General features: G+C 41.1%; 1 protein-coding gene across 4 annotated transcripts in view; it reads left to right on the top strand.

The window, feature by feature from the left end:
* Positions 1 to 3,934: 3,934 nt before the first annotated feature.
* Positions 3,935 to 15,820, top strand: part of TNRC6A (trinucleotide repeat containing adaptor 6A) — a 52,686-nt gene continuing 40,800 nt past the window's right edge. For 3 of the 4 annotated variants that reach the window (XM_037386426.1, XM_037386425.1, XM_037386424.1), the window contains exons 1-3: positions 3,935 to 4,105; positions 4,804 to 4,851; positions 7,245 to 7,280. In XM_037386426.1, the coding sequence (XP_037242323.1) occupies positions 4,101 to 4,105; positions 4,804 to 4,851; positions 7,245 to 7,280 (89 nt within the window). In that variant the 5' untranslated portion in view covers positions 3,935 to 4,100. Of the gene's footprint in view, positions 4,106 to 4,674; positions 4,852 to 7,244; positions 7,281 to 15,820 lie in introns of those variants that run through there. The other variant, XM_037386427.1, reaches the window with a different exon arrangement.

The raw sequence follows: 15,820 nt of genomic DNA, 5'->3' as shown, positions 1-15,820 counted from the left end.
TGAAGAGGTGCAGGCAGGCCAGGAATGCGGCTGCTGCCAGGCAGAGCCCGGCTTCTGCCACCAGACATGGGAGACACCCAGACCTGCAGCCAAACACCTCCATCTCTCCAGGGAAAGGAGAGGGGATGGATGGAGGTCTCCATCAGGCCTGGCTGGCAAACATCTCCCGACCCAGTAATCTTCTACCACAGTGAAACGTGCAGGGGGCGTTAGCCTGGGTGGATGTTAGGTGATGCTTATCAACGTGCTGTAATGCATGTGAACGCTGCCTTTCTAAGGGCAGCAGGAACAGGGTGTGGAGGAAGCATCGCTAGTGGCGTTAACCAGATTCCTCCCAGAGCATTCCTTCCCCGCTTGGGAAGATGGTGTCCCTAAGGACAGAGAACCCGTGAGGAAGAGAATTGCTGATGTTTCATGTATCGGTGTAAGGATTTATCTACCCTTCAGCCAAAACCAGCTCCCAATGGTTACATGTGCCTTTTTAAATGCACAGGTGTTATTTTGCTGTCCCTTTGCTGGCAGAATCAGAAAGTAGGACCTTAGCAAAGAAGTCCACAGGTCCAAGCTTCAATGAGCACAAGAATGAAAGGACAAAGAATGAACTAAAAAACTGTAGTAAGCAGGAGAGAAGATGACCCAGAGCTTGGCTCCCAAATAACCTTACGCTCAATAAACACATACTAAAGCTAAAGCCAAGAGTGGGTGGTTAACATTGGACATATTGTGGAGATGACCCCATGGGATTGCCTTGCTCTTAGGAGCAGCTGGGAATCAGAAGGGACAACAGGAGCTCAGAAGACATAGCTAGAGCACAGGCCTCACAACAGTTCCTTGGTGGGCAGCTCCTCTGGGAGCTGCTCACCACCACCCTCCCTTGTTTCTGTTCGGAAGCAGGGACAGCCAGCACAGTTCAGGTGTGTACTGCGCTACACTGTCCTGCCTGTTCCTTGGCTTCTGCAAGGCGACAAGTTGACTGGTGAAATCTGAATTACGAGCAGATGGCCAATCAACAGGCAGTTCTGCAGCTCTGGCAGGGTTTAAAACAAGGAGATGCTATCTAGTGCTCCTTCTCCTCAGCTGCCATGAGCCATGAAGTACCACTGCTTTGACCAACAGTCTTTCACACAGGTGAAATTCAACCTTCTGTGTCTTCTTGAAGAAAATGTCCTTCCTATCTGAGGGTGCCTGGATTTCTCTGGTGTATCCAGTTCACCAGTCATTTTCGTATGTGTAAGAACTTAGCTGAAAGAAAGTGTTACCTGTAAGAGTGGAAGAGGTAAGATCATGATGTTAATGCAAGAAGGAGATGACGGGATAGGTAATACAGGGTTAGTTAATGCAGCAGATTTGCTGACAATGTATAACCAGCTGTAGTATTTACGAGGCAGAATGGAAGCAATCACTGCAGTGGTCTAGTCACTAGGATCACGTGCATAAATAAAATTAGAGAACAATCTAAAATAATAAAGCAAGCTACAAACCTTGACTAAGAATTTTATTGACAGTGGCACAACACAGTTAACCAAATGACATAACAGGAGTACATAATGCATTTATTAGCCTCCCTAACTGAGGACAGACTTAACAGTAGTCCTCCTACATCAAGCGTAGCGCCTTTAAAGACAGATAAAATGGGGCTGCTGTGAATTAAACAGTACAGGAAGCTGAATCAGATGTCAGGAAATAATGGCTTTCAGTTACGCACTACTACATGGCAATCCAAACTTCTTCATATGAAGAAAAATAAACAAGACCAAATTAACTTACAAGTTATTAATAGAAGCTGAGAAACTCATTTCAAATTGTCAGTGCCCTTTTAAGTACATCAAAGATAATACAATCAGTTTATGCATGTGCATGTTGAAGTCACAGCAACGCACACTATTATTAAGCCTCTCAGAAGAAGACAAAAGTACCCTTACCAGCCATGCTGCATTGTCATAAACTCTCATCTTTAATAATGTAGGATCTTCTTCAGCTGAAAAATACTTTACTCCATTCACGCTGGCAGAAAGACAGTTGATACTACAGCAGATTTCCAAAGACAATTGCTCATTCGTCCAGGGCATTCATTTATTTTACAGGTGAATAAAATAGCCTCCATTTCTTCACTAGCACTAATAAGAATGGTAAAGGCCAACTGAAACTGGGCTGGTAAACGCTTGTGATAACGTGCAAGCTGGGTGCAAAAAGAGAGCAAGAACTTCCGTATGCCAACAAAATCACTTTTCTCAGTAGCTCTTCTAATAGAGCGGACAGGATGATGATTATTTCCATGTGAACCGTGGAAGGGAGTTGAGAAGAAAATTAAATTCCTGAGCAGTACTGTAGGCACATACAATAACAATTATTCCCTCTAACAGTAGCTGTGCAGATTGCTGGGGCATTTTCAACCGGTGCTTTAGAAGTCAATGCAGGAATGCCAGGAAGCAGCCATCTCAGTGACAGCTTTGCTGTGCACCGAAGTAACCCAGCCCTGCCACCAGACAACATGTATCAAGAGCTAATAAGCTCAATAATAATTTTTTTTAAGATTGTTTTGCAGAGATGTAGCTACAAGTATGATACATCTTCACTACCAGTGTACCTGATATGGTGTGAATTCCTTTTCAGTTAAGTTTAGGAGTAGAAATCTATTGCCTGTGTTATCAGTTTGCGAAGAGGGATGCATCTGCATCTTCCTAATTTTATCCTGTAGGTGTTGAAAAATGGAAGTAGAAATCAGCCATGATGTTTTCAAATGCAGGTGTGTTAAATGGACTCATGAGTTTAAAGGCAGTACTGTACGCAAGCTTCTTATTCTTTTTCTTATTGCTGCCGATAACAACACTTCAAAATGCTAAAACCACTTAAAATAAAAAATACTTTCATTCCATTATTTATTCTGTGGACTTGGGTGATGAAAATGAAATAGTTTCACTTCCATTTTGAGGAATTTTCCAGTTCTCACTTTTGCAGTGTTTGGGCTATGAAGACCTCACAGCAGTGCTAGCTCTACCTTCCCTGCAGGGAAGTGCCTGTAAGAATGCAGGTCTGTTTACCGTGAATTTTTGCCTGCTCGCAGCTTCGCTCTTTCTCTACATTACTGCTCTGAATTCTCATCATTACCTATCAGTCCTTTGCCTGGTTTGATTTTTCTAAATTAATTTCTGGGATGTTGCTACTGAGGGCAAGTACAGTAATGCGGTGTTTGGCTCATTCATTCTTTGCTCTTCCTTTTACGTGTTTGAAGTTAGGCTATCTCTCTGTACTTTTTGGATTACGCTATATGCTTGCATGAATCAACTAGCTAGGTTTGCAAGTGCTGGGCACTTTGCCACGTCCTCCCTCCAGGTCAGTGGAAGGGTAAGAGAAAGCTCTTGCTCTATGGTGGTTCTTCACACATTAACACTTCTTTTCCACCAGTCTCGCTAGTTATTGATGGCCCAAAGTTCGGAACAGAGCCGAGCATGCCGGCAGTGCCTGGGCCCTTAGGAAGCTGCCTCACATAGGGAGAAATACGTGTGGAAACGTGTTATGTTACGCCTCATCCTGCACCGCTCGGGGAAACGGCTGTCCTTTTCTGTAGGATGTTTGATGAGATAGCACTTGGAATTCCGTGTGTGTTTCCAGGATGACCGACAACTAGAGCGCCACGCCAAAGCCACGGGGGAGCACCTGCCCAGCGGAAGGTCACCCCGCCCCCACGCGCTGCCGCGGCAGCCCCTGCCGAGCTCAGCGCAGGCCCCCCCGGAGCAGCCCTCGGGAAGGGGCTGCCCTGGGGCCGGCGAGACGGCCGCTGGCCTCGGCCTTCCTCGGGGTGCCTCAATGCCAAGGCGACGGCGCTTCGCCTGCCCCGCCCCGTTGCCAGGGCGGTTGCCGCGGCGCCATGTTGGGGGAGCGCGGCGACCCGGAAGTGCTGCCCGGGGCGGGGTTCCCCTTCCTGTGCGGCGGGGCCGGACCCGGCCGGGTTAGGAGGCAGGAAATGGCGGCGGTGCTGCAGCAGCAGCTGCCGGGCCCTCCCGCTCCGCAGTGCCGGGCCCAGGCCGCCTAGAGCCGCCGCGCCAGCGCCGGGCCCGGGCCGCAGCCACGCCGGGCCGGACTCCGAGCACTTTACATACATGAGGTAGCGGGCGGGGCCGGGCGGCGGGAAGGGCGGGCGCCGCCGAGCCGAGGCGCCAGCGGGGGCCCGGCCGCCGCGGGCGGGGGAGGGGCCGGGCGGCGGGAGAGCCCCTCCGCGCCCCGGGGCGGCCCTGCGGCGGGGGGGGCGCGGCGGCCCGGGCCGGCGGGGCCTGCGGCGGAGGGGGCCGGGGGGTTGCGGCGGGCGCCCCGCGGGAGCGGGCTCGCCCTGGCGGGAGCGGGCGGAGGCGGGCGGAGCGGCGCGGGGCAGAAGCGGTGTTTTCCCCGCGGAGCTGAGCTTTGACCTCCTGCGCTCGGTATTGTTTGCTCCTGCGGGGCTGGCAGCCCTTTGTAGCCGCCGGTCTTTCTGGGCTGATAGGGCACAGAGGGCTTCCTCGCTGCTGCGTTTTAAACAAATCCCCGGGCTGAAGTGATGCAGCAGAATTGTTTTCCTTAAAGTGCTTGAAACGCTGAAGTACAGGTTGTGTGGTAGCGAAGGGTAGCTGGTGTTGGTTATGCTCCGCTCGCCTCGCTGTCCCTGGGTAAACATATCATTTGATTACTTGGCAATCTGCGGTCTCCCCGTTTCCTCCTGACAAATCAACATATGGAGCTCAGTGTGTATCTTAACCTCGCTCCAGTTTTATTTTTTGCTTTGTGCTGCATTACTGTTGACATGGAAACCAACATCACTTTCTGTTCCAGAGAATTGGAAGCTAAAGCTACCAAAGAAGTCGAAAGAAAACTAAGCAGGTAAGATGCTCATTTAAATTCACTCCTACAGTTCAGAACAAGAGTTGGCCTTGGGCTAGAAATCATTGTGGGCTTTATCTGGAGCTTTAATCTCATGTTAATTGTAAGGATAAAAACGCCTGAATTTGAAAATGTCCTCTGTTGCATAGAGAAATCTGAGCAATTTAGTTATTTCTATAGACTGAACACCTTTTTAGCATGGTTTTTTTTTTTTGCATTATAACAATATCAGGTTCTACAATAGAGTTTCTTTAGTAGGGTACGTTTTTGAAGAGAAAAATAACTTACTTTTCTGTCCTGAGTTGTAGCACGTAGCAAGAACTGAAAAATGACAAAGGGTAGATTTGAGTTTTTTTCCTGTACAGTTTGTTGGGAGGCCAGAGATAGATGGTTTTGGCAAGAAATTTGGTTTGAACTCAAACTGTATGTTGCTGTATAACCATTAGGCCTTTGCCTCTTTTTCCATGAAGAGTTACGGATGGTGAATTTTCCATTAGCATGTGTTTTATATTGGAGAACTTTGTAAATGGGCAGCTCTTTTTTTCAATTACCTAGCTCAAGAGTTAGGCGTTATGTTGAATTAAGTATTGTGTCAGTAATATACATTACTTCTGTATTTAAGAAGTAATTACTTCTGCACCGTTTATTTTTGGTATGGTGACTTTCCTGCAAATACGTACCTCTTTCTGTTTACATTCTTTGTTTTTGACTTTTGTCCTACTTTCTTTTTGTGTTCTCTTTCAATTTGACCTTAAAGGGACTTCTGCTAGCGAACCTTTAAAGGGACTTCTGCAAGAGCCATTACAAATATGCTGAATCCCTTAATGTGACTGGTAGAACATTAGTTTCTAATACCTTTCTTTTTTTCTTATTTACCGTGCCTAATCAGTCTCCAACTTCCAGATCCATTTATGAATACACTGTGAAAACTGATCGGCTTTCCCCTGCTGTCAGTGTGTATCTTCCTTTTCTTTTTTTTGGTAATATGCTTAAGCATGAATAATTTTTCCCATTTTGTTGTTGACATACATAGAATCTTTGAGATACGCTTAGCATACTGCTTTTAAATACAATGTCAAGGTCATTGTTAAATGGACTTCAGTTGAAGAGAATGATTTCAAATTGCAACACTTTAAGTAATCTGTCCAAAAATGGTACCAAAATGCTGTGAGGAAAAACATAATAAAAAAAGAAATTAATTCATTAGTGTTCTATGGAAAGTACTCAGTGCATACTTGAGTATTATTAATTAATAATTATTTAGATGGATAGGGTGCTAAGTTGAAAATGATATTCTGGTGCAAGTCTTAGTAAGCAGTAGATCTTCACATTTTTATGACCTTAAGGGAGATATCTTGTCATGCTGGCAGGCGTGGCAGATAGTGACAAGAAATGAAACTATAGAACTGCCTGAACTCAGTGCTGTGGGGGGGATGAGGGCAAGAACAAGGTTTGCAGAGTAAATTCTGAATGAATGGGTCCTCGTGTTTTCTGACAGACATGTATGTTTTATTCATTGAAAAGATTAAGAACCAGTTTTGAGTTAACATTAGTATACCAGTTGTTTTTTAGAAACCTGTAGACTAACTGGTTTATGTTTGTGAGCGAGTTTTCATCATGTGAGCACATAGCCTGATAAAACTGTGGCGTGCCTGCTCTGGATAGGCCTGACTAATTCTTTTACTGTTGTAGAACTCAACAGATAGCCCTCGTTCTTTCTCTAATGTCATTTTTTTATGTTTTTATCAAATTTGTAGTGACCTAGTCAAAATTGCAAAAGTGCAAATATCTTTTCCTGGGAAAGGTAAATAGACGTATGCTATATTTTTTCTTAATCGAAAATTGCATAGTGTATGTATAGACTGTAAAATCCATAGGATGTTGGCATTGCTTCATGTATGTTCTGAAGTCACCTTTGGAGTTTATGCTTATAAATTAATGGGTAGCAAATAATCTTTTTTTATCTTAGTAAGAATATTGGCCTAGACTGTGATTTGCTGTAGGATAAGTATTACAGCTTGCTTATCCAGTTGGAGTAATTACTGTTTTAAACTCAGGATTAGCAATTTGGTTTGTTTGGTCTTTTGGAAAAGAATCTTCATTTGGTCTGTGTTCTCTTTAAAATACATACGTGCCTGGTCCTATGCAAGTATTTCTGGTCTCAAAAGTAAGCATGATTTGTGACAGTAATTCAAATAAATCTATTGCACACTGTATTGTTGCATAACATTCCAAGTTAAATGTCACCTGTTCAGTCTACTGCTGAACAAGAACTGTCCATTATTAACTGGAGAAATGCAAGAGTTAAATTTGATTAAAATCGGGACCAGTAAAAATCACCATTTAGTTCTTCTGATCTAAGAAATAACTTTTTAATTCTGTTTGGTAAACAGGGCTTTCCTGCCTCATTTATGTGGAACTGAGAGAAGGTAAATATTTGAAATATGTTTACAATTTTTCTTTTTTCCAAACATGTGTTTTTGACTGACTTCACAAGCATGCAAATTACGGGGGAGATTCACTCACTGCTTTCATTTGCCTGTGTTTTTGCTACGGAGATTCCATCTGCGTTGGTTGCAGACTGTCCATGTTCTGGGAGAACAAACCTTTTACCTATAATCACGTATACCTCTAGATTTCATCCATGTATTCTACTAAGTTACTACTGTACAATTTTATTTTTTCTTCACTCTTCCATGTTAGAATAATTACCATATTTCCATGAGGCTTTCCTTACTTGCTGTAGAAAAAAAGTGAGATGGCTCAATGGTAGAGGCGTAGAGAAACAGTGAGAAATGTAGTTTCTGTTCATATTTAAGCACTTGATTTTCTCTTGGGGTTTTTTGGGGTGTGGGTGTCTTCCTGATAAATCTCTTATGGGAAGAGTTTACTACAGAGAGACAGCATTCTATTCATACTTTTCAAGATCTTTAGAGATATTTAGGCAGAATTATGCGTTCTGTTCTCCTCTACACATGGTTTTCCAGGTCATGCGTAATTGTCAGGTTGTCCCCATAACATAACTTGCATTTACCTTTTCTTTTTTCTGGTCTTACAGCAAACCTGTTGTGCAGTGTGTTTCTTGACTGTGTTAATAAAACTGAAGCAGTCTAAAGTATGGGTGGTCATATGGTTAAGATTCTGGACTTGAAGAATCTTTCGGGTTTGTGCATCTGTTATAGATATCCTATATGACCAGTGTGATTATGGAGAAGCAGTTTAATCTGCCTTTGGCTTCCCATTTGTTAAATTAAGATAGGGGTTATTTATTGCTGCTACTGAAGTCTTGTGTATTTAGATGATAAACTTCTTGGTGAAGACGTTTTTGTATGCTTATGTAGCAGTGAACATCTCAGATGAAACCTCAGGGCGGAACTGTAACACACATTGTTCCAGAACTATGGCGTATTTATAGTGCTTGTAGTTTGGAACATAGCTCTGTCGAGCTAGCTTCTGTATTAGGAAAATGGGAAAGGTGAGTGTGTTCCAGGTAATCAGTAGTGGTAGACATGGTAGTTGGAAGTCTATCGCTGTACTTTTAAGGTGATAATTCAAAGACTGAGGTATTTAAAAGCAAAAAAGAATGTAGCTGACATGCATTCATTGATTAAATATTCATTGAAGTAATTGTTTCAGTTTTTAGCTTGGCAACACCTTTTCTGTATGTTAATAGCTGGAAAGCATTAACGCCATACACCACATCTGTAAATAAGTGTTTTTGTTTTGTTATCAGTGCCTGAGGCTTTCCTTGCTCCTGTGTAATATGCTGAGTGGTTTTAGTTGCCAGAGCATTTCCATTTAAGGCACTGGTGGGTTTTGTTGTTTTGGTTTTTTGTTGGGTTTTTTTTTGTTAACTTAAAAGTACTGGTTTCTATTCCATAAACTTGAAGAGTGATCCTTTTGGTGTAGTACACTGTTTTGTGGGAAGCATTGATAAAGGAGTTGGAGGGTCCACTTTTAGTAAAAAAACATCTTGTAATTGATTCTTGTATAATGATGGCTTAGTAGAAGAGCTAGCTGTTTATTTTATAGAAACTGAGAAATATTTTCTATTGGCAGTTGTATGTAATTGCATCATTTCATAAAATGTAAAGATTGGGGAACTTGTCAGAATATAGAAAAATTAATCAAAACTTGGTCTCAGCAATATGTTTGAAAGTCTGGAGGCTATCAGACATAGGTTGAATAAGTAGTGCTGTGTGCATGTTTGCTATCTTTGCAGCACTGTAAAAGACCTTTCAGTTTCAGATGCTTAAATGTGGTTACCTGCCAGTGTTCCACCTGTAGCATTACAAGTTAATTTATAACTAGAAGAAAAGCAAATGGTAGAAAGGACTATATTTACTTTCCCCAAAATTTATTTTCTATATTTGTCACTGGAAATCTTGGAGTGGTTTCAAAAGCCACTGTGTATAAGCCCTTCTAATTCCTACTTTTATGTTTACTCCATGTAGTATATGGGTAGAAGATAAAAATTCATTTTTATCTTTTTATCTTCAGCTACTAACACAGGGCCCTAAGAGGCTGGCTAGTTGTTTAACCGGTCTCCCTTGTCCATGCCCCTGCGGGACCTTCTGCGCGCTGTTGGTTGAGACCCGCGCAGGGCTTGGTCGTTGAATGTGTTCAGCATGGGGGGCCATCACAACCACACAAAACCAGTCTTTGAAGTGCTTCAAAGGACACCTAGCATGCTGTACCTGAGGGAGAATCCCTTCACAGCCCCGAGGCTTCTGAGAGCATTGGTTGGTGATGGAAGCAGTCTTTAAAAATGTGCTAGCTCCATCTTGTGGGGCAGCGACTTTAGTGTGGGTTGAAAGTGGGTTTTGAAGGTGTCTGCTTGGCTAGCAAACACTGTACTTGGCCATTGGTAACCCTGCTGGCATCTTCAGCACCATTTGGGAAGAGGCAGTTCTGTTAGCGCTAGCTTGAAGAGTCCAGAAAGCCAGCAAATGCAGTTCTGTTGCGTAGGTGGTTTGGGTTTGGTGAATGCTAGGTGACTGGCATTAACGGTGAATGGCAGCTTGTTTTAGTTTGGTGTGGAAATTTGCTGTGTGCAAGTAATACATGCTTTCGCTCAAAGACAAATACTGAGTTCAAATCATAATAATGCAGTGCTATGTCTGAGATCTTAATTTGTGTCAGAATTTTTCTTGTAACCGTAATTTCCTCAGTGAGGTGACTAGAATTGTAATTTTGTTGTGGCATAACATGTTTCCCTGTTGTGTATTATAATAGCAAAGATAGCATGCTGCACAGACACTAATTATTCCATCCTCGGTATGTCTTCCAGGGAAAACATGGGTGTACTTGATCCTCCTCCTCTGTAACACAAGAACAGGGTTTAAATATATCTATTTCGGCCCAGATACTTTTACAATGCCCAGCTAAAGCTTGTGATATCAAATATTAATGCAAATTTTTTCAAGAATTAAAGTAATAAGTAAAATATGTTTTGATACAAATATTACCTGGAATGTTTACATCTGGAGCATTGCAGCTTTTTTCTAGTTCACAAGCCAAATAACAAATCAAGCCATACAAAAATAAAATTAGCACTGTCAAAACTTCAGACAAAGAAGTAAAAATGACTGCTGACTGTAGAAGTAAGAATGTAGTTGCTTTTCGTTTAATGGCATGTGATTGTGATGGTAATGAAGTGAAAGACTTCATCTCAAAAATCACCCAGAACTGCAAAGTGCTTTCTGTCTTGCCAGTGATACCTGTCCTAGAAGATTAAAAAGTACTTTTTTTTTTTTTTTTTTAAATGTCTTGAGGAAAGTATTTTGGTAGTTTGTTTCTCCTCTTACACAAACAAGAATTCTGCTGAGGTACACAATTGGAGAAAAAAGATTTTAAAATAATTAATGGTAAATATTTATCTGACAGTGTTTAAAATTATGCTGATAATAGCAGCTTCTACTTGCATGTTCTCAGAGCCATCAAATGTGCAGTCTCTCCTGAGATCAAGATCCATTTATATTTGGTCTCACTTGAAAATAAAGCACCTTTCAAGTTAAGCTGTTTAAGATGAAGGCCTTTGTCTCAAATGTGAATTTCGTATGGTGTATTTTATTTTCAGTTGATCTAAATTGAAAAATAAGGTTTGCATTTCTGCTAAGACCATTTAACCTTGAACAAGCTAATCCAATTATATAGGAGGAAAAGGAAATTCCCTGTACATGTGTTTTAGTGAAAGTTGGATGGCTGATAGGGGAAATAATAGAGGTCTGTTTATATATTCATGTTATGAATCAGAATTATCAGTCATTGCTTTTTGTTTGGCCAGCTGATGGACCAAGCGTGCTGCTACAAACACTTCTGCCGTACAAGGTCAATGGATTAAATCTACCTGGATGTAGAGAAAAACCCAGAAATAGAATTTGTTAATTTTCTGGCTTTGTCTTTTTGCTGTGAGACTGGTTACTTTACAGCAAGTAACAAACACCATAAGAAACGTGAAGCTGCTGCTAGTCTGTACACAAAGAATAATATAGCAAGAATAGGTTAGCTATTAAAGTCTAAGATGATAAATGGGAAATACTACTTAACACTTCTGTTTCTGGAGGGGTAGCATTAAAAATGTAGCTTGTTTGTTATATGTTCTAATGGGTGTTGGAATCTGAGGCATAAATACTACCATTTGCTGTCTGTTGAGAGGGCCGTGTATTACTGCATTAGAAAGAATAAAGGAAACTTGCGCTTTCAGCTGTCAGAGATGGAAATTCAGGAGTTCTGCTTTAGACTGTGATGACTTAATAGGCAACTCTGAATTTGTATTTCAGGTTTATGTTTATGTAAGAGGGTAGTGGGAACAGGACTGCCTTTCTTGAAAAAGTCAGTTTTCAGTGAAGAACATGGGCAGTAAAGGCTTTACTACTGTTGTTACTTAATTGTACAATGGGTTTGTTTTGCTTTCCAGTCACTGAGATTTAACGTTATAATGGTAATCTAATACTCTTTTAAAAACTTGTCATGAACTACAGGTGGGTAATTTTTTTTTTTGAGGGATCACCTAGGATCCTGATACTGATTATAGGGGGTTTTTAATGTGTTCTAAGCTGTCTTTATAACCTAAAATCTGGTTTTCTTAAATACATGAAAATAGAATGATCACAATGTCATAATTTAGGGGTTTTGTAGTTCCTGTGTGGAAGCAAAAAAAATGATGCTGTTGTAGAATATTCCAGAGATTCTGGTATCTTAGTTTTTAGCATCTGCATTCTAAAAACAAAATGTAATCTTGTTGATTTAGCTGCACCGGGGTTGATGACTTATTTTTTTTCCTTTCCCCCCCATGAAAATACTATTTTGCATTTTACTTGCACTTTAAAGTGCTATAGCTTTCTTCTAAATGTAGAAAGATTTTCAGTTAATGTAGTTTTTGCATGTGACGCACTGAAATTTGTTATGCAAAACAAAGTGCTAGTGGCTTTCTGAACTCTTAGAATTCTTTGCAGGTTATTAGAAATCCTGTAAATAAGCTTTTGGTCCAGTAGACAGTCCTAGGTAACATACCATCCTGCAGCATTGATACATGTACTGCATCCAAGGTGTTTAACCTGTGCCCACAGACCTTGTTTGGCTCGCTTGTTTGGATGATTAATTCAGGTGGCAGTCAGGAGGGAGCTGGACTGTTTCCCCCAGGCTCTGCAGCCTTGCAGGGGCAGGTTTCAGAGTGGTTGACTGCGTCTGACAGCAACAGCCTGTTCTCCGGGTGTCATCTCTTGCTAAGGTCTGGCAGCTCATCCTGTCTCACATGAAGATGTGCACCCCCACTGCTGGGTAGAGCTGGGGGCACAAGACCCCAGGAAGGATAGCAACCAGAATAGTGAGTACTCTGGGTCATAGCTTGCTTCTTCCTCAGATCTGAGTAACCTTTGGAAAAGATGTCGTGGGAAGGTGACGGGAATTCCTGTTGCACAGCCTGCTTGCCATTGTGCTTTTCCTGGGGTGATCTTGGGACAAGGTGGGCAGAGAATGGCTCATAGAACATGTGTGTTCAACTTGTGCTTCTGGGAGGTGCCAGCCTAGCAGCACACGTGCAAGGTAGCTGTGCAGTAAGCAATGAGATTGTGAGAGAAGAAGGGCTGTGGACACAACTTTCCTGGCCATGGGAGGAAGATACAGTACTTGGCCTTTTCAGTTGGATTAGATGTCTCTTCTTCTTAATGGTACTTCAGGAAATACGGTCTTCCTGAACAGCAAATCAGTGACTCTTCTTTGTATAGAAGTCAACTGTAAACAAACTGTGTATTCTGTTGAGAATGAACTGTGATTTAGAGACACTGTTTTTTCTAGACTGATTTCAGACTTACATGTTTCTTGTATTGTTTCCTGGCTCAAATTGCCTGTTAAAAATTGGACTATTCCAAATTAACTCAAACTAAGGGTCAGCTTCAGCTTGGTTACAAATGCTCAGGATGCAAGCGAGGAACAAAACTGACTTAGGTATCACCTTTATCGTGCACAGATATCACTGCATGTTGATCACTACCTCAAATTTGTAAAGTGTCCAAAGGATTGCTTTAAATGAAACTGGCCAACTGTAGCCATTTTCTGTAGTTACATGACTAACCTTTCTTAGCTGTCTGTGAAATAATTTTTCAGACCTAATTACAAATGCAAGATTGCTTTTTGCAGTAAGACAGTCCTCGATGAATGCAGCCAGATGATAAAACTGTGATAAAATGCAAAATAGCTGTGCTGTGTTTGATGGCTTGTGATGCCATGCTGAGCAACTAAAATATGAGGGGTGTGTGTGTCTCGGAAATTACATTTTTAGATTTTTTTTTTTATCTTAACACATCAGAAACAATTCCTTTAAAAAAAAGAAATAACTATGGTTACTTGCTGTTATTAAAAAATCTTAAAAGACAAAATTTGGTCTGTGGAAACTTTTTAGAGTGGTGGTCGGTCTGTAGTATGTTACTGTATATGTAGGGTGGAAAGAATACTAGTGGTGTTTGACTGCTTATTGTCAACATGTGCTGCAGCTCTACCTCTGGTAAAATACCTGCAGTGCCAGACTGCTTTTGTTAACACATGCAGCATGAGTTGATGAGTACTTGTAACATTCACTCAAAAAGTGATAGGGGAGAAGAGGGATGCTGGATATACAATAAATCAGTGTTACCCCGACAGAAGGGAGCGCTCAGAAAAGAAACAAGTAGAGATTGAAATTGGATTTGCAGTGAGAACACAGATCTCTGCAAGCAGATGTGAAAACTGACTTCTGTCTCTGTTAATTGCTTTACAGATACATGTAGGCATGCTCCAAAGTTTTTTTTGTTTACGGAGGGAAGTCAGAAAATACATTTGTAATTAAGTAAAGAAATACTTGTTAATTTTGTGATTATGAAGCTTTCCTCCCTCCGAACAAATTGATTTTATTTTTTTTTACCATCTAGATAAAGCATAACTGTTGTCTGGTAGTGTGAACAGTAATAAAAATAGATTTGAGAACTTCTTCAGTTACCCAAAATGCAGTCATATGATTTTTTTTTTTTTTTTGTCTTGTGTACTGATGTTAATAGTCTCAGAAGTTTCTGTGCCCTATAGATATTTTAAGTATTGCTGGCTTTTTTCTTTCACAGTGCATGTCATGTGAAAACACTACCATATCTCTTTTTGTTTGAAACTAGTATTAATAATAGTGGCCACAAGCCTTGACATTTTATTACAAATATCATTATTACAGCATTATCTTTACCAGGAGGAGAGCCGCTGTTGGCATCTTGCTGAAGACTCTCACAACAGGACAAAAGAACAGTTTTAAAGTTTAAAGGTAGAACTGAAATGGGCAGCAGTTGCGTTGTACTTGGCTCTTCCAAAAGAATGGCAGCATTATGCAGAATGCAAAATACAATAAGCTGCTGGCTACCAGAAAGAGAAGATCTGATGAGCTGCTGTTTAGTATTACTTACATTGGCACCACCTACAATGAGAGGCAGGTGCCAAAAGAAGTGCTGTTTTGTCTAATTAAAAAGTGAGGAAGTTATATGAATTTGCCACAGTGGAACTGGGCAACTGGGAACTGGAGGTCACATGTGGATTTAACAAAAAAAAAAAAACTAAAAAAAAAAAAAAAACCAAACCCCAAACTAAAATAACTCAAAAAACCCCCAACCAAAACCAACCCCCAAAACCACCACAAAACTGATGCCTGTGCCTGTTTTGAAAGGGACTTGAGCTGTGTTAGAATTAACCAGTTATTTATATATCTAAATAAATAATGAAAGTTTTAATACTTGTGGAGTATCTTGTGTTTTACTGTATTCAATTGGCACTGCTTCTGACATGTATATTTTATTTGAAACTGGAGATTTGTAGTTGTGGGTAGTTTGGGATTAAAAAGGAGCTCAGTGTTTCTAGGCAGAAGTAGACTGCTTCTTGACAGCCCCTTACTGGCATTGTTAGTTCATTTTCTCACCAAAGTTTTGTATAACAAGATTGTCTTGTTTGATAATGTGAGTGCACGCAACCATGTGCCATAGAATGAGGGTAACTTCTTAAACAGAGATTTGAACGCAATCAAAGTAATGGTGTAATAAAATCTCTTCTACTGTTTTGCCTTGTTTAGTATGTGAACAGCATGGCAAAGATAAAAACAGCTTTTCACATTCAAAGCTGAATTTTGGAGACAGACACCAGGCAAGACTGTTTGTCACAAACAGATGTGTAAATGCCCTTCCATCAGTTGTTGCTCAGCTTTTTCTTTTGCCACAGTAAATAACCTTTGTGACTCTTAAGCAGTTTCACTGTCCAGACATCTGCACAGTAGCTGAATCTGAGTAGCTTTTGTTACTTGAGCTGCAGCAGATCAGAAAGTGTGTGCAGATTTGGGAGAATACCAGTTATGTATGAAATGTTAATGTAAAAAAGAGGACTTATACTAATCTTTGAAGGTTGTTCAAAGAGTAAATTTGGTGTCTTCTTCCTTTACTCACTCAACAAGTCTGGAGTTTGTTCT

This window comes from Falco rusticolus, chromosome 4 (genome assembly GCF_015220075.1).
Source record: "Falco rusticolus isolate bFalRus1 chromosome 4, bFalRus1.pri, whole genome shotgun sequence".
Taxonomy (NCBI): domain Eukaryota; kingdom Metazoa; phylum Chordata; class Aves; order Falconiformes; family Falconidae; genus Falco; species Falco rusticolus.
The sequence above is the reverse complement of the archived record's forward strand: the minus strand, read 5'-3'. Positions and strand labels throughout refer to the sequence as shown.